Source organism: Danio aesculapii, chromosome 1 (genome assembly GCF_903798145.1).
Source record: "Danio aesculapii chromosome 1, fDanAes4.1, whole genome shotgun sequence".
NCBI classification, from domain to species: domain Eukaryota; kingdom Metazoa; phylum Chordata; class Actinopteri; order Cypriniformes; family Danionidae; genus Danio; species Danio aesculapii.
The window spans coordinates 13957096-13976644 of record NC_079435.1 but is presented as its reverse complement, the minus strand read 5'-3'; the positions used below and the strand labels follow the sequence as shown (position 1 = coordinate 13976644).

At 38.0% G+C, this 19549-nt stretch overlaps 1 protein-coding gene across 2 annotated transcripts in view; it reads right to left on the bottom strand.

Moving 5' to 3' along the window:
- Window positions 1-1518: 1518 nt before the first annotated feature.
- Window positions 1519-19549, bottom strand: part of itsn1 (intersectin 1 (SH3 domain protein)) — a 100213-nt gene continuing 82182 nt past the window's right edge. For both annotated transcript variants that reach the window (XM_056456627.1, XM_056456628.1), the window contains 9 exons: window positions 18885-19068; window positions 15294-15392; window positions 13815-13982; window positions 12383-12595; window positions 12003-12124; window positions 7786-7868; window positions 7620-7703; window positions 4892-5065; window positions 1519-4680 (listed from right to left, as the gene is read on the bottom strand). In XM_056456627.1, the coding sequence (XP_056312602.1) occupies window positions 4532-4680; window positions 4892-5065; window positions 7620-7703; window positions 7786-7868; window positions 12003-12124; window positions 12383-12595; window positions 13815-13982; window positions 15294-15392; window positions 18885-19068 (1276 nt within the window). In that variant the 3' untranslated portion in view covers window positions 1519-4531. The remainder of the gene's footprint in view (window positions 4681-4891; window positions 5066-7619; window positions 7704-7785; window positions 7869-12002; window positions 12125-12382; window positions 12596-13814; window positions 13983-15293; window positions 15393-18884; window positions 19069-19549) is intronic.

Genomic DNA, 19549 nt, shown 5'->3' with positions numbered 1-19549 from the left:
GGGCTTTTGGACAGCTGTTCAATAAGTGTTGTAATGATCCCCTACCAGAACATAACTGGTATGCTGGAAGGGCATCCCCTGTGTAAAACACATGCTGGATAAGTTGGCGGTTCATTCCACTGTGGCGGCCCCTGATAAATAAGGGACTAAGCCAAAGGAAAATGAATGAATGAATGAATGAAACAACAAACAGTTTTTTTTAAATAAAATGGACAAAACTCCTTGGTCCAATTGAGTTTTATTCGCAACATTAAGACAACACACTGCTTCTACATTGATAACAATACGCTGTCATCAACATATTTACTTCTCAATTTGTAATATATTATACTCCATTCAAAATTTTAAACATAGACACATATATTACTGTTCGATCAATGGGGCTTTTGCTCATTAAAAAATAATGAAGACGGGCGGGTGGGGGGGGAATCAAACCCTCTGGTCTGAAATGTACAGTGTGCATGATCAGAGATGAGGAAACGGCGGTCAGGAGACAGGTAAAAGAAAAGATGTGCGACCATGACCCCTTTGCATTGTCTAAAATGTTTTTTAGATGAGGTTTGGGGAAAATGACCCAGCAAAAAGCACTAAGAATCACTCTCATTCACACACACACACACACACACACACACACACGCGCACACACATAGAAAAACCAAGTGGAATAACTTGCTGGCCCCACAATAACTGTTTTTCCTTGATCACTCCGGCATCTCACTAGCACAGCAGTGGAATATTAATGTGTGTATTGCATCTAGACAGGAAAACACACACACACACACACATGTACACGCACACACACATTGAAATTTAACAAAACTGATCCCTCGCTACAGTCCAAATGAAAACGCCACCTTTCTCAGGCTCAGTAGTGTGATAATCAAAGCCGAACACATTTCAAATAAAACAAAACACAACACATTTCACCATGTATGTAAAAACAGCGGGTTCTTTCTAGAGCAGTGTTTCTCAACCACGTTCCTGGAGGACCACCAGCTCTGCACATTTTTCCGTAGCTGTGTCCGAAATAATCTACTACTTAGTAGGTACTGCATTTGAATTTAAAAGAGCCCAAAGAAAATGTTGGGAGAGTCAAAGAAAATGACCTTCAATGCAGTGTGTAACACAGCTCTAAGTACAGTGAAATATCCAGCTGAGGCTTAAGTTTGAAAGTGCACCCTGTTTAAGATTATTTGAATGAATCGCCGCAGTAACAAGTCTTTAGCCTTGCCGGCGTAACGTCGATAGACTTAATCCCCGCCCATTTTCTGCGTGCACAGACCCGGGAAAATTGAAACCCCTGGCCCCGCCCACAAACACTGTAGCAGATCCCGATTGAATCATGTCGTGAAGACGCTGTGCTCTGAAGTGTGAGGGAAAGTTAGTGGTATTTTCCTACTTAAAGATGTGAAGAGGTTTATTTTTGCAAAAATACCTCAGCATCATAGCCCCAGCCTTGTGCTGTGTGCCTGTCATTTTTCTGACAAGTGCTTCAACGGTCTACACACTTGCTCATGGATCAGTTTCTTCCTCCATTTCACAAGTGTAAGTAAGTGCGATTAAAATGGTCGCCTCCTTGTTTTCTTTCGCTTGCAAATTGTGTATTTAATTGTGTTTTGTTACTTGTAACTGCTTGTACTCTATCTGGTTAACTCTTTTTATTCTCATATCGCGTCTAAAGCCACGTTGAAAAATAGTTTTTAAGCTGTGGTGGCCATTTCTCTCTGTCACACGCTGAATGCAGTTGACCAATCACAACAGACTGGGTCATCAGACCAATCAAAGCAGATTAGCATAGTGCCAAGGCAGAGTTAAGGAACAAATGAATCGCTAAACGAATTATATGGGAGTCGCTGGGTTAATTAGGTCAAAATAAATGCATATTATAAGACAATGAAAGTGTTTTTTGACCTTGCATGCATATATCAGACTGTTGTTGGAGACCCCCCAAAACCAAAATAATACCCTTTTTAATGCATAATAGGGGCTCTTTTAATGTACTACTCTGCCATTAGGAAAGTACGTTCTCCACAGTATGACTGTGAGTAGTATGAATGCAACTCTGACTTACTACATCTGCCATTTGTGATGATCATGTGACCTACCCATATCAGTTGTGTTGCTTCACTCCAATTCATGAATTAGCGTCTATCAGATGCACACTTCAGAGTCTCAGCGGAAGTAGTAAGTCATCTCAGTACTTCTCGCATACTGCTTTTCGAAGTCTATGAATTCGGACATACCACTTGGCTCGCATACTGTTTTTAGCGTACTATATAGTATGGAAGTTTGCGATTTCAGACACAGCCCATGTCTCTTTAATCAACCACACCTGATTCAGATCGTCCGCTCATTAGCAGAGACTGAAAGACCTGTAATGAGTGTGACAACGGAGCCATGCAAAACATGCAGTGCTGGTAGTCCTCCAGGAACATGGTTGAGAAACACTGTTCTAGAACATATCTGGACGTTTGCAGCAGATATGGGTGAAGATTGATCCCTTTTGCTCATTTAAGATTGTTTTAACATGCTTTCCAAACCTTTAAACCACCATATCCCATTTTTTGCAAATAAAAAACACAAAATATCTCTTATTTTGTACAAATATGACAAAGCTACAGTGTTGATCACTAATGCCTAACAACAGCACGATGATGATAATAAAATAAAACAACAAATAGTCAAAAATGAGACGCAAATTCATTAGTAATGCGGCATAAAACTTAAATATAGTACTATATATTAATTAAATAGTTGACTTTGTGGTGTACCACTAAAAACTACATCAAGGAGGAGCTGAATACGAACATTCAGGTGAATAATTGCTAAAACCAGTTATGATGGGACATTTCAGCGATACAGTGGGGAAAATAAGTATTGAACACGTCATTTTTCCTGGGAATAATATTTCTTAAGGAGCCGTTGAAGTGGAATTGAACCAAATTTGGTAAGAACCCAAACATTATAAACATAAAAATTATTGGTGATGTAGATGTTGGACTGAAGCAGCGAATATTAACCAACAATGACGAAGGGCTGAAGAGTTGCTGAAGAACTAGTGAGAGATTTCAGCTGCTGTCTGGGCTTTCACTGCCAATTCTACACCTTCCTTTCTTCATGTGTTTAGTATATTTTTCCAGTGTCATTTCATTTTATTACGTATAACTTAATTTTTAAACTAATTAGATTTGTTTTCCTTCTATATATGGATTTCTTTGGTTGCTATCAACATCTGGTTGATGAGTCAACAGCACCTTTAGAAATGTTTTCTGAAAAAAAAGGTGATGTGTTCACTACTTATTTCCCCCGCTGTATATTTGACATCTTACAGGTAAAAGCTTCGTTCTGATGGGGTATTTCTGTCGGCCTCTGAGATGAGTCTCAATTTCAACAACGTAATAATAAATAAAAGTAGAAAAGACATAAACAGAGCAATTTTCCTTTCATCGTTCACTTTTGCGTATATATATATCAAAACAGTCTTTCCGTGGAGCGTTTGCGGCCATATCTTGAGACTAGCTCACATTTAATAGACCCTCGAAAACATCTACATCCCATCACCGGTGTCTTTCAGTAAAAATAGATGAATATTGATCGACACTACAGAGGTTTGCCAGCAAAACCTGGGTTTTTAGTGTTAGGAACTGAAGATATGGAATAAAATGATGAACGGCGATAATAAAGGTGAATCTCACGAAAACATGTCATGTTTTGCATTAAATAAAAGCGAGGCCTGCTTTCAGGATGATCATCTCATATTACCGTAGGTTTAATAAATTACATCTTTAAAAAATATAAATCAATATAAATTACAAGCAAGCAGACTACCATGACGCATAAATAATTCAATAATAACTCACAGTTATGAGATTGGATTGACAGTAATACATTTTCATGAGATTCACCCATTCACCAGAATGGCACATCATTTGGAACGTGTCATTATTCTAAAACAGGGGTGTCCAAACTCGGTCCTGGATGGCCGGTGTCCTGCATATTTTAGTTCCAACCTCAATTAAACACACCTGAACCAGCTAATCAAGCTCTTTCTAGGTGTACTAGAAACTTCCAGGCAGGTGTGTTAAAGGAAGTTGGAGCTAAACTAAGCAGGACACTGGCCCTCCAGGACAGAGCTTGGACACCCCTGTTCTAGAATAATTCGGTATATTCTAAAATCAAGAGCTTTAAGAATATTGCATCAAATGGCACTACTGTTCATTAGAGCTCATTAAAACGACTCTTTAAGACTTGCAGCATCCATCGCACACAGTTTTTACAGCACGTCCTGTTTTCATTTGCGCACACACACTCGACTTGTCTTAAAATGGACAATAAAAAATCCAGTCGGGATCACTCGGTAAGACTGTTACAGCATTTAGCGGACTCACAGACGCTTGTGCGGATACACACACATTCACGCACTGGGATTCATGACGCTGGGGGATTGTCACATTAGGCTGGTGGGCTTCACCACGGAGGAATGAGGGATGTGGTATCTGTGGGGTCAAAAAGGTCGGGTTAAATAATGCGCTCAGGGTTCATCGAAGAGCTGCAGGTCCAGTCGCACCACAATCTCTCCCGTCGGGACTTCGTGTAAAAGCAGACGCTTGGTGATGGGACCCTTCGAGCCCTGGTCCTTCTTGATGTCGGCCAGCCGAATCTCCGTCCTGCCCAAGAAATCTAACAAAAAGGGTAAAATAATGAGAAATGATGTTGAGAAGGAAAAACACAAGTGTAATTTTAGTTTAAAGCCGCATTTATTTAAAATTCGGAAATACAGTAAATAGTGCAAAATTGTGGAACACTACAGATTTCCTTTGTAGATAAAGTGCATGATTTTAATTGGTTTATTTTAGTTAATTCATTTAGATTTCTGTTGGAGTGCACTGACCGTCCGGGGAGAACTGATCCCTCTCAAACACAGTGACACACAGCACGTCCTGCTCCAGGTCTTTGATGAAGAACTGGCAGTTTGAGTTCCACTTGGGGTTCAGAGTGTCCTGAAGGGTCTTGGTGACGTGACACTGAGAGCCCATCGTCACCTCACAGTATGGGTTACTCTTACCTGCACAGGCAACAGACACGCATCACATGATCTATAGTATCCCTGTGCTTAAATAAGGGGAATCATTTTTTAGAAACTAATGCACGCCTGAGATGGTGATGCAGAGAAGCTGTTATAATCTCAAGTGTGCATTATATTCTAACAATTGAATAGAGCAGGGGTAATTATTCAGCTTATACAATGGTTACCACACCTAAAGGCATCGTTCAGAAATTCGAATGTTGTATTTCGAGACAACTAGTTTCTTACACATCTCATCCAAACCCTTATTGGGTCTGATTAAATTATTGGCTGTTTTGAGGAAAATTGATATTTGTGTCGAGTTCATGAGGCCTTCGCACAGTTGCACACACTTTTTACCATATCCTGACATGGATCCTGATGTGCACCTCTCAAAAAATTTAACTAGAAGTCACAATAATGTGGAATGAAAGAAAGATCTGTTATTGGTCGACTGGGTAATAAGGAATCTGGGCGGGCAGAATGCTGTAGAGGTGGAGCGAGGCCTCTAGCCAGAGGTGGGATGAATTACATTTACTTTGTTACATTTACTTGAGTAAAATTTTTGGGTAACGTGTACTTTTTGAGTACATTTACAAATGTGTACTTTTACTCAAGTAAACTATTAGAGAAATACTCTTACCTCGCTACATTTGGCGGCGTTCCTCCGTCACTGTATAATAAGATAATAAATATGATGCATATGACATGTTTACAAATATCACGGCGCTGCATTGGAGAGGTTGTGTCTTGAGAGGTTGCTATAGAGATGCGTCTTCCGCTTTTAGTTAGAGCGCCATGTTGGAATAATGGCTGAGGTCGAAGAAGACGTGCGAATTCATACTGCGGTCACGCTATGGCCTTCTGCGCTTCCGAGGAGGACGGTCACGCTGTCTGTGCAGCAAGTTTATCGTACCAGGTCACCAGCAGCCTCAAGTTCAGTCTGTTTTCACTCCGCGATGCATGTTACACAAGCTGTACATCAAACTGACATTGCAACATACACATGAATGACAGCTCCAACCTGAAAAATCACGTAGTGTTAAGTGTCAATATTATCCTAATATGAACCCTATTAACTAAATTAATGGATAACTAAATTTATTTATAACTAAATAAACTGCTGTTATATCAATGAATATATATATGTAGTCAGAATTATTAGCCCCTATCTAACTTTTTCCCCAATTTCTGTTTAACAGAAAGATTTGATCAACACAACACATATCTTTGCCATGATGACAGTACATAATATTTTACTAGATATTTTCGAAGATACTAGTATTCAGCTTAAAGGGACATTTAAAGGCTTAACTTGGTAATTCAGCAAGTACATGTAATTAGGCAAATCATTAACGTTAGTTTGTTCTGTTGACAATAAAAAAATATTGCTTAAGGGGGCTAATAATATTAATTAACAATATTGAGTATTTAATATTAAAAACTGCATTTATTTTAGCTGATATTAAATAATATATTAAATAATATATATATATAGAAAAGTAACTAGTAACTATTTACTTGAGTAATTTTATCATCAGATACTTTTTTTACTCTTACTCGAGTAACTTTTAACTCTGCCAGTAGCGGGCATGTTAATGTTTTCTGAGTCCCGTGGAGGAGCTCCAGATGTAAACTTTTGTTTTGTGTTTATGTTATGATCAAAGTTGTTGAACATTTGTTGATTCCCGCCTCTTTTCTTTCTTCCTTAAAGGAATGCGAGTTTGCTACTGTAGAAGTAGCTTATCACATGCATTTCTGGAGTTAACTCAAAGAAAACTCGACAAATTGCAACTTAGAAACACACAGTCTACTAGCATTTGGGAAGTATTATTGCAGAATAACACAGATAGAACGCAGATGTATAAACCATGTGGTATGTCGATCACTTGACGCAGACGTACAAAAATCAAGCTGTACGCTGTAAAGTAGGTTATAATAACTAAATTGTTCACATATCATGCTGTTCACATATCATATCTTAAACCATGTGGAAAATGTGAAATTTCAATGCGCTCAGCAACAGCAGACGCCTTGGGAGTACAGCAAGTTTCTAAGCAACCATCATCTGCGCTCTCCAAAGAACCACTATTGACAAACTCTTGCTGTAGCTCTGATACAAGTGTTATTTACAAAGAAAAATATGGCAGTGTTTTCAAGCTCTGCGTTTGTCTGAGGTAATTAGTATACCATTATTACTGAAATGTGTATATTACATACAAAATGTGAATCCGATTGGTTGGTTAGTTATCATATGACACTGGGTGTGCTTGTGGCATTCTGAAAACTGGAAAAAGCACTGCAGAGTCACACTATTTGAACAGCTCGCATCTTCATTTGAAATAAGGAATTTGAGAGTACAAAAGAGTAAACAAACCCTAATATGGTCAAGACCTGCCTGGAACTACTTTAACTATGCATTTGACTGAAAAAAAAACCCATTCTACACACCCTAGAATGTTCATCAGCCAATCAGAATCAAGCTTTCAACAACCTCTTAGTATGAAATCTAGTACAGCACTTCAAATTGCATTATAGAGTATTCATTGTTTACCATTTGAGCGGCAGGGCTTCAGCTCGATGCCTTCAACAATGTTGACCATTAGCCGCCCGATGCCAGTGGCCCTCTGAGACCTCACTGCAAACATTACACCAGTGCTTAGAAAACACTTACAGGATTATTAATGACCATGAGTGCATGGAAGCAAAAGTTGACTGACCCAAGTAGGCTTTCTCTCTCTTCCTCTTTTCGGTTTCGATGAAGAGCTCAGAAGCAGCTTTGATTTTTTGTACCCAAGCCGTCCTACAGGGATCCCGGGATGATACAAAAGAGCAGAGTAAACATATGTGTGATTTACAGCCTTCATTAGAGCATATTAGGATAATTTCAGAAGGATCATGTCACATTGATAACTGCGTTAATGATGCTGAAAATTATTACTATTACACAATATTACAAATGTTACTGAATGACAAAAATATTCAGCCTTTGTCAGGGTTTCTACAGCTTTTATCAAGTCAAATTTAAGACTTTTTAAGACCTTTTTAAGACCATAATGAATGGAATTTCAGACTTACACAAGGCTAAACAAAACAGATTTTTTAATAGCCAAGTTAAAACCTTAAAAAACATTAAAAACAGATGTTATTGTAAGGAAGATAATGAAACCATATTAATAAGTAAATAGAGTTAATAAATAAGCACTTTTTAAAACTGCTATTAAAATATACTGTATGGGTGTTTGTATGATTGATTGTATGGGTGTTGGCACAATTGGGTATAGCTTTACATGAACATAGGAAAATTAAGAGCCACTTTAAATTATTTCAGTGTATTTAAGACTTTTTAAGGCCTAAAATTTGGTTTTTGACATTTAAGACACTAAGACATTTTAAGACCCCACAGATATATACGTGGTTCACCTATTGCGGTCTCGCAGTTTCGCCGATTGTTTTCGTGCAATAGATTGTTTTCACATGACGTCATTGATGATGGCGAAATTCAGATGGAGCGCAGGAAGTGATTTTTCTACATATGAATTGCCATCAGAACATCAAAATGTTTCTGTTTTATGTTGTTTATAATTGTTTAAATCGGCCAAAAGAAGAAATGTTGAACAGCTTTTATAGACTTCGAAAAGTTTTTGCTCATAAAGGGCTGGCTGAAAACGGAAGACAAGGTGGCATGTAATAAACATTTTTTTCAGTACATCCATGTGTACAAACTCTTTTTTAACGCGATAGTTCATTTGACAGCACCAATAAAGATTAAATACAGGTCTAACTATGTGGATTATACACTAATGTGTTATAAAAAAATCTGATACAAACACCACCACACTTACCCAAAATCCAGGAGAATATAAATAACGTACCCTGCCATGTCATCGCTGTAATGAAATCTTTTTTTGCAATAATCCAAGTCTTTACTGGCGTTTCGGCGGAATAAACAACCATAACGTTAACATCAAGATGCGCAGCAGCTGTGAATGTTTGTTGATGGTGAGTTAATTAAGTTCATTCCCCCTCACAAATACAAATAAATAATAATGTAGACTATGCGGCACGCTTTGTATGCTTTCATCTGTTATTTCGTGATTTCTGGAAGATATGGGGGAAAAACTATAAGCTATATATATAAAACGTTATGGTAATTTATAATAAACATGTTTTTGAACCGCATAATAAACTGTAAAATGTGTATAACTCTTTGTTAATTATTACAACAGAATACTGTAGTATAGCAAACTGATAAACTGTAATATATATTGTTAGAGTAAACTGTGGTACATTGTGATGGTGTATAATTATAGCGTAGAAAACTGAAGCCTATTGATTAATTTGTTTATTACTATGGTTGTGTTGTACCACAGTGACAATATAATTACTACGACAGTTTAATTCAAGCAATTAACTATAGTATGCTTCCAAACACTAAAGTATTTACTATAACGTTAGTATTTTTGATCACATGGTTTTGTCACATGGCATATACTGTACATGCCGCCTCGATAACAGGCAAATATATTTTAGTTCAGTAGAAAACTCGGCCCTCTTCATTATGTAAGGATCATGCCCAGCATATGTGCTTATTCTCTATTTATATCTCCTTTGAAATATGATATAAATCGCAGAAATACAGACTTTCCTCTATGTCTCCCTTTCAGTTTTTTTTTACTTCCTGCCCTCCATCTGAATTCCGCACGTCACCAGAACCACGTCATTCAAAACAACCTATTTGACATGCTTTTTTTTTTTTACAGCGCATTGTGTTCTGCGTCCTGATTAGCGCATTGTGTTCTGCCTCCTGATGTGGCTGTAGACCCTTGTCAACCAATTTCATCTGTGCCGTGTCTCCTGTACAGTACAGAATGCATTCAGCTTGCCAAATTTACAGAAATCTTCAATCGCTAGCAGTGTGACTGAAGTGCTGTACTGTATGTTTGCAATTTTTCTCCCCACAATATCAATGAAACATTCTACACCGTCAAAGGCACCCGCGGTAGCACCCAAAAGACAGAGGAAGATGCTAACCATCAGACAAAAGGTTGGACTTCTGGACATGCTAAAGGAACGCGGCTGTAGGGCACCATTATAGAATAAATAAATGAAGATCAAATGGTTTTGATCTTTGGTTTCATTCTGTAATACTGCACTTATTTTTCTACAAAAGTTTGAACTTTGAGAGTTTAAAACGAGAGAGAAAAGTGTGAAAATGTTAATGCCTGTCTGAGAAAAGTGTATAAAGTGTGTAGTGAAGGGTTTTAAAAAATAAAGTGGACTACTTTGCGGATTTCGCTTATCTTATTTTTTTAGAACGTAACTCCCATGATTAATAATGGACCACTATACAAATTCTGAACGTGTGTATAGTTCTTTCAAAAACAAAAAACATCTTTTGGAATCTTAATTTATAATCAATTATTACTAGTTCTTGAAAAATGCTGTACTAGTAGTGACTATTTTAGATACTAGTAGTTATTCATTAGTTCTTATTGATTAGACACTAGTATATTTTGTCATTCGTTCTAGTTACATCTCTTATCATGGTAGTCAGTAATTTTGCTTCATAACTTCTTACTTTTAACTTCTTATTTATGTTAATCTTAAAGTATAGCTAGCTAAAATGACCACAGTAGGAAAAACATGTAAGTAATTACTATGAATTAATGTATTACTAACTCTAATTAAGAATTAGTATGCACTATTAGCTAATGAATCAGTTCTAGTAGGGTTGTCACTATACTGGAATTCGGTACCAATCGATACTGAAGTTTTAAAATCATCCATTTCCTGCTAAGATTTGAGTGATTTGTCATTGTGTTGCTCATTGACATGCTCAACACAAATGACTGTCATTGGCCGTTAAGGTCATCATTTCACTGAACTCACCGCTGTTTACCAAGTGTAACTACAGATGCAGAAGACACTGAAGTGTTTTAAAATCACTTAGATCAGCTGGTTTGTTTATAAGCTGACATACGAGCAATGTGCTGATGAATCACAGCTTTAAAATGTTCAGTTGTATCGGTAGTTACAATCAGTAAACAGAGCCGAGTTCGGTGAACTAATGACCTTCACAGCCAATCACGGACATTTCTGTTGAGCACGTGAACATAATAGCAAATCCGCAGTGTTTAAGAACGTGCTCAAATGTTAACGGGAAATGTTTTTTTTTTTACATTTCAGTATCAATTGGTACCGAATTCCACATTTTGGGGGCTGCCAGAGACATTATCAAGGTATTTCCACAGAGCTTCTTCTGTTTCTGAATTTGGCCTTCCAAAGATCACGACACAAAGAGAGAAGTGCTAACAGTTTAATTTGAATTATGTTCTAGAGAATTATAAAAGTTATAGCTAGCATTTGACAAAGGAGAACTTCCAGAAACTCTACCAGTTCACTGCTGGATTCGGCTAAAAACTTGTCAAAGAGCAGCTCCAATGTGGATTGTGAGTCACAACCTGTAAGTATTTTTATTTGTTAAAATTGATCTATTACATGCACAGTTTCTAGCGTTAACGGTATGTTGTAGCGAGGACATAAACAAAGATGTAAACAACAGGAAATGCTGTTTGGCACCGTTAACAATTTAGCTACAAATTCATATTTATCTGTCAAACCTCTGTAAACAGTCACAGTCTTCAGCAGCACTGCAGTGTCTCTCTATACGGACGCTTTCCCTGCGTTCTAGATCTCAAATAACGAATGCGCAAAAGATACGTGAAAGTTTTATATTACTTACACATGCTTATAACTGGGATATATGTGAAAGACACTTGTCAGATTTTATTTTAGACCAGGCATGAGGTTCATCCTTTTCATTTTCTATCTGATTCATCACAATTTCTATCAACAAATTCAGCCTTAGTGAATAAAATGCATAGAGAATAGTGATAAAACACTTTTAAAAAACATAATTAAACATAGTACATACCTTTCGTTGATGCTCTCAGCCCGTATAGTGTAGACTCTATCGATGTGAGATATGTGAAAAATGGGTTCATCTCCCGAGGGATCAGTAGGCAGCTTCACTAGCACCTCATTGAGAAAGATGGGCTGCAGACATCGATGAGGCAGGTTTAAGAGGATTAAGAAACTTTAAAGATCAAAAGATAATTGCAAATAATTCAGATTTTTAGTTTAGCTCTGCTTTATTAATGCATATTAGTCAATAAGTATTACAAGACATTAATTGTTCCGATCTATCAAAGGAAAACAAAATTAGTTCACATCTTCTTTCTCTCTGAATAAAACAGTACAATTATATTTTCTTGTATCAAACACGGATAATTCTGGTTTTTAAGCATGTCTCACCGTTTTGTACATGCGATACTGCAGGTGGGATTTCGCACTGAAGACCTTGTCTGTCCCGGATGAGCCCAGAGGTTTAATAATCTGTGTGAGGAGCAGGAAGTCGTTAAAAAGGAAGCCGTAAAGCTCCTTGTTGCTCTTGGCTTTGTAGAGTTTTCCACTGTGCAGGAACTTCCGAGGGCCCAGACAGTTTGTTACGGAGTTAAACACAAGTTGCTGTAAAAAAAGAAAGTTAAAAAAAGTTCAATGTAATAAGATCTGAGAAGGATTTCATGTGAACAATTTTACAAAAACACACAACCCTTTAAATGCTTATAAAGCTGGAATTATACTTTGGTCAGGCGCCGTATCGCGCACCTCCGCTGACTGCGCACACCTCACAAAACTGGACGAGCCTTTTATACTTGCCGTGTTTGTTGTTGTGATATTCTTTAAAATGACAGTAGGCTGTCAAAAGAAACTGACTGTAAAGTCTGATGGATAAACAGAAGTAAAATGTTTCCGGAACTAGGTTATATCATTAATATCATTCAATATTTTTAAACTAATTTGTTTTATTATTTTTCTAAATTATTTTAATGATTCTAAAGATTTTTTATAACCATTCGATATTTTTATAAATCAAACTCACATTGATGCATCACTTGCTTTTGTTCAAATCTCTTTTGTAAAAATCTATTATTTATTAATAATAGGTAAAGTTTCTTGAGCATCAAATCAGCATCAGATTGATTTCTGTATGATCACGTGACAGAAAATTCAGCATTGCATCTCAGAAATAAGATTAAAGACACACATGAGAGGTTTGCACTGACTGTGGGCTATATTTTGTGTTGTTTTTGAAGCCAAATAAGGACTAAATGTATGCTGTGTGACGTTTTTCTGTAATTGATAACATATCAGAGACTGTAAGGGTCTGTATGTGTTCATATATGTTGCATTTATTTATTTATTTTATATGATCACAGATGTAATGGTAGGCTATTTCGCCCTATCATTGATCTGCAGTTATAATCAAATTATGTTCATAGAAAGGTTAGTAATGGACATTTATACACAAGTGTTTACATGTTTAAAGCATCTGTGAGAAGTGCTTCTCATATGATATGTAAACGACCCGTACAGCTTTACTTTGAGCGAAATTTCCTCGAGCGAGAATGACACCGACTGAAACCTTTGGTACCCTTTAGGCAGTGGAAACGCAAGCCTGATAAAGGTGACCCGTACCGTACTAGTCATTGGAAACGGACCATAAGTGCATCCTTGGCGAGTGTAAATTCCTTTTATTTTCTTTCAAAACTATTGCAGAGCTGAAACCTTTATACAACAGGGTAATGACAGAACTCAATTAAATACAATCTATTGGAATACTGTTGTTTAGTTATTCTCTGTATATAGACAGTGTACGTTTCTGCAGCAAATTTGTGTCCAGTACCTCTGACAGTCCCTCACACTGCACATGTGCCTGGATCCACTCCAGCCGGTCTGAGTTTTCTTTCTCCCGTACGCCTTCATTGACCTGCGAGCACAGCTCTTCTGCTTTCTCCAGAGCCAGACGCAGGTGACTGTGGTCCGGGTGGCTTTCTGGAGTGTTCTCTAAAATCTGTGCATGAGGAGAGAAGAAACAATAAAACAACGGTCCACCGATTTGATATAAGCAAACAGAAGATTATAATCAGGCTGCCATCCAAATCCAATTTTATTGCATATCTGATTGGAATTCCACAATATTCATCAACTCAATATGATGGGAGTCACATTTGATGCATTTGAATAGGATTCTGACCATACTTATCAAGTGTGAATGAAAAGCTAAATGTATTCCATGTGTTTTTTTTTGTTTATTAAGAGATTTTAAATCCTGTTTAAATCACAAATGAGTTTCAGTTTGGCAATATGTTGCTTAAAGAAACGATGCTTCAAATTTTGAGGCTAGTGGAGAGCATAATTTATCATCTTTATCATTTATCATAATTTGTCATATTTTAGGAGAATATCTGTATTGCATTGGTGCTGGTATACCAATGGGTGGTGCTGTGGCGCAGTGGGTAGTGCTGTCATGCCTCAGCAAGAAGGTCGCTGGTTCGAGCCTCGGCTGAGTTAGTTGGCATTTCTGTGCAGAGTTTGCATGCTCTCCCCGTGTTCGTGTGGGTTTCCTCCGGGTGCTCCGGTTTCTCCCACAAGTACACAGACATGCAGTATTTGGTAAGCTAAATTGTCCGTAGCATATGTGTGTGAATGAGAGTGTGTGGGTGTTTCCCAGTGATGCAGAGAGGCTGTTACATCTCATGCTATTATTTAAAATTATTATAAAAATCAAAATTATTCAGGAAAGCACGGTGGCTCTGTAGTTAGCATTGTCGCCTCACAGCAAGAAGGTCATTGGTTTGAGGTCCGGTTGGACCAGTTGGCATGTCTGTGTGAAGTTTGCATGTTCTCCTTGTGTTAGCGTGGGTTTCCTCCGGATGCTCCGGTTTCTCCCAAAGTCATGCGCTATAGGTCAATTGAATAAACTAAACTGACCGTAGAGTATGAGTGTGTGAATGTGAGAGTATTGTTTCCCAGTACTGGGTTGCAGCTGGAAGGGCATCCGCAGCGTAAAACATATGCTGGATAAGTTGGTGGTCCATTCCGCTGTGGCGACTTCAGATTAATAAAGGGACTAAGCCGAAAAGAAAATGAATGAATGGTACACCAATGCATAGCACCATTATGACATAGAAATAAATGCAGATATTCACTAAATTGGAAAAGCACCACAGGACATGGGCCAGAACAGTTGTCATACACTGTGTAGACAATCAACCATTTGGACTAAAAGTGTAAACTGCGATTATGTGCTTTTGTTTAGATTTAGATTAGAGCAGATAGGAAACAGTTGATTAGCAAGAACGTATTCATGTACTGTGCGTACGTTTTTGATGATGAGGGGGTATCGGGTGACTCTCTGCATGGGTTTGAGAAGGAAACTGGACAGCGGCATTCCCTTACAGCGAGGGTCCATCGCCAATCTCTGTAAAACATGTTGAATAAAATAGGAACCATGCACTCGAGGCATTTGAGAGCTGTCAAAATTAGATATATTAATTTGATAAAAAAGGCAGTTTTCAGATAACAGTGAAATCAGAAGTGTTTAAAAACAATGACACATGATTATTGTATTACCACAAGTTTGTACAAATAGATTTCAGTGTTTATAATTTTTGGAAAATGCGTATTGATGAGGATGTAGACAGAAAATTCAAGAGCCTTGTATTATCCAACCATAAAGTGGACAAAAATTAAATCCTGCCCTTGAGATTTGATCTCAGCTGACAACCAATTACACTCAGCTATTATTACTATATTAATTGTAGCTATTTTTAAAGTCTGTATAAACTGGAAGTTGCTGAGAATTTTATTTCAATATGTTGATTTACTTCAAACTGAAACGGAATATTGAGTAGAGTGACAGAGCTTTCTTTTGCCAAATTTCCTCTTATCCGCTTGTTAAGTGTGACGACACGCAAATCGGCTTCCGGGTTCAAGCGCTCTATCATACTGTATGAGGAGACTCATCAAATAGTAAATGTTTCCAAAGCACTGTAATACTTTCATAATTAATCACGATCGCAATGTATATATCCACGCCTAATATCAGATGGCCAGAAAGTGATTAATTTTTATTAAATTGTTAAAATTTTGGTATTTGTAATGCAGCAAGTTCAAAGACTGTTGTGTACACCATGATTTTATATAAGATTGGCTTCAATGTGTGATATGACTAAAAAGTGATCATAAACGAATATTTCTTCAATTCAAATAAGTAGCGGCTTGGACCCGGAAACCGTATTCTATACATCACCGATACGTCACGACTTAAGTGAATAGCAAACTAACAGTAAGAGGCACGTGGTTAAGATTATTGTGACTGAATCTGCCAAACTGACGGCCAAATAGAAGCACGACCACTGCAAACACAGAAATACATTCCTGTCTTTTTGAAAGAATTTACTCATTATTTAAATGCAGTCTCATCATCTGAAAATAACAACACAAGTAGAACTATGTCATTTTGTAATTTATATAGACTATTTATATACTGTGATTGATCCTTAAACGTCTTACCCTCAAGTTCATGTCATTTATTTATTTCGTTTCTTTCTTGTTCTCTCTTTGTACCTTTCTTTTCCATAGACAATAGCCCCTTTCACACATACAGACTTTTCCGGAAAATTACTGGCAGTTTGTCCGAGGCTCAGACACACTCTCCCAATTCAAAACTAGATTAAAGACCTATCTTTTTAGTAAAGCATATACTCATGGCATCACTTAGCGGTATGATACATGAATGTGCTCCACACAGGTTTCTGCATCTCGTTTATATACACTATGAACAGCAGCTACGCTAATTATTCTCTTTATTCTCTATTTCCACCTGGGGATACTCATCCCGAGGCCCTCAGACTATGCAGCGCAGCTGATTCGATCCAAGACCAGCAACGAGATGATCCCAAGGTTTCCAGGCCGTATCTTGAGCAGCAACTCTGATGGTCATGGAGGAGTGGAGAGCATGAGACTGATTCCTGTGACGCTCCAGGGACAGACGAGTCTTCGATGAGGTCCAGCTTTCAGCCTCCGGCGCCTTGGCTGCTGCTCTGCACAAGACGTTTGGCCAGCGGAGAAATGGTCGTGCCCAACTGAGCCTGGTTTCTCTCAAGGTTTTTTAACTCTTCACTTTCGCCAATTGGTAAAGTTTTTTTCCTTGCCGCTGTCGTCACTGGCTTGCATGGTTCGGGATCTGTAGAGCTGCGCATCGATGAATTGGCTCTTCAGTGTTTGGAGTCTCAGTAGTGATTATTAAACCACACTGAACTGAGCTAAACTGAACTTAAACACTGAAAACTGGACTGACAAGGATTCCATTTACTACGACCTTTCATGAGAAGTTGCTTTGACACAATCTACATTGTAAAAGCGCTATAGAAATAAAGGTGAATTTAATTGAATTGAATGTGTGAACAGGCCTTTTTTGACAATACGGGTAAATTTGTTGCGGCGAAAATGCCAGAAAAGTGTGTTCACGCTTAGAGCGCGCTGACATGAGACGTCTACTCCAGCCAATCAGAACACTCAGACGCATTCACAATCACTGCTCTGTTTATGAAAATAAAAGCCTTTAAATATTTTTCCAGACACTTTTCCAGACATTTAGCTGCTAGATGTTAGTCAGATAACGTTTCTATGTTCCTTCTGAATGCCAACTGTGTAAAAAATTATGGATGAAATGCTTATGATAAACCACCGTTTTGTTTACCTTCAAGCTCTGCTTCAGCAGCGTGACACGTGTGCACGTGAAGTAGCCGGTGAGCGCCAGCACACACACATATTATGTACATCTCGACATGTGATTTCATATGTTTTGATCAAAGTTGTTCACAATGCTTATCCATCCACAGGATTTGTAATGTAGTCAAACATTTCGCTGCGGTTCGCGCTTCTGCCTTTGGATGTCTCTGGGACAAAGCAGCTGCATGAATGCTAAAACTTTAAATAAAAGTGAAACCATCAACAACAGCCTGACCCCTTCTATGTTTACAAATACAAGTGCAGCCGCTTATTTCTGGTTAATGATGTCAGAATTTACCGGTATTTTAGAACGGATGTGTGAACGTCCGTGCCTGTGTGAACAGCTCTTCTTGAATTTACCAATAAAGTCATTCCGGTAATTTACCAGATATTTACTGGTATCACTGTGTGAAAGGGGCTAATGATTGTAATTTATATTTTCTATATGGTAAACAAATATTGCTTACATCTCAACTCTGTATTCTATTTGCATTACTAAAAAACAACAACACAGAAGCAAGTGGTCAGAATTAGGATTACCAATTTTCAGTTAACTTGCAATATTTAATTGTTCACTTAAAGATTAGATTACATTAGATTCAACTTTGTCATTACACATGTGCAAATACAAGGCAATGTTAATGCAGTTTAGGTCTAACTAGGAGTGCTGTAGCAGCAAGTGCAGGATTTAGGCATAAGTTATAAGTGCAGTTATAGAAAACGATGGGTAATATTTACAGATGGATGTACTATGAACAAAATACACAAGTTGTATTAACTATAATCAGAGATTTACAAATAGATGAACATACTATACAGCTTGCTATTAATAGTCAGGAATATGTGAATAGAAATAAACAATCTACAGGTTGTTATTAGCTATAAACAGGAATTACAGAAAGATATGTAGCACAAATGTACTGTATGTGCAGTGGATATGTACATTTACAAATGGCTACGTGCAATATGAAACAATGGTTATGGGGAGTGTATGTTATGGGGAGACACTGTGAATGAGTAAAGTGTATGAGTAAAGACATAACAACAATGGATGAACAATAAAGAATAACAACAGTATGCGCTAACAAAATATACAATGTAAATTTTGATTTCACACAGATTTTAAGCATCGCATTGGATTAACCCACTGACTGTGTTGGTGCTACTGTGGTCTCACCTTCACAAACTCTTTGAATTCGGGCACCTCGTCGGTTTTCTGCTGAATGAGGGTGGCGCCGTTGAGCTGGCAGCTGCAGAAGCGGATGTACGGCTGCATGTGAGGAAGCTGAGCTGTCAGGATGTCACCAATCATCTTCACCGGCATCCGCTCACCTGACATCTTCTTCCTCACCCGCAGCGCCCTGCAGACAGACAGAGAGAGGGGCATTCTGGGTAATCCTCATTATATGGAATTACATCTGATCTATTCTTATAGTTGTCTGAACATCTGTTGAATCAAACTGTGAAGTGTGAATATTTCATTAAGCGAGCTGACATGTCGCATTACTGGCAGAAACGCTGACGGTCAGTGTTCACTTTAATGACTGTAGAGCATAGGTCTTACACTCCATTCCTGGAGAGCCGCAGCTCTGCACAGTTTTGCTCCAAACCTAATCAAACACAGCTGATCCAACTAATCTAACTAAGGTGTTCAAGACTACTAGAGACTATTAAGCAGGTGTGAGTTGGTGGTAAACTATGCAGAGCTGTGGAATTTTTCAGACCTGTGCTGTAGAGCAGGGGTGACCAACCCTGTTCCTGGAGATCAACCTTCCTGCAGATTTCAGTTGCAACCCATATCAAACACACCTGCCTGTAATTATCAAGTGCTGTTCAGCTCCT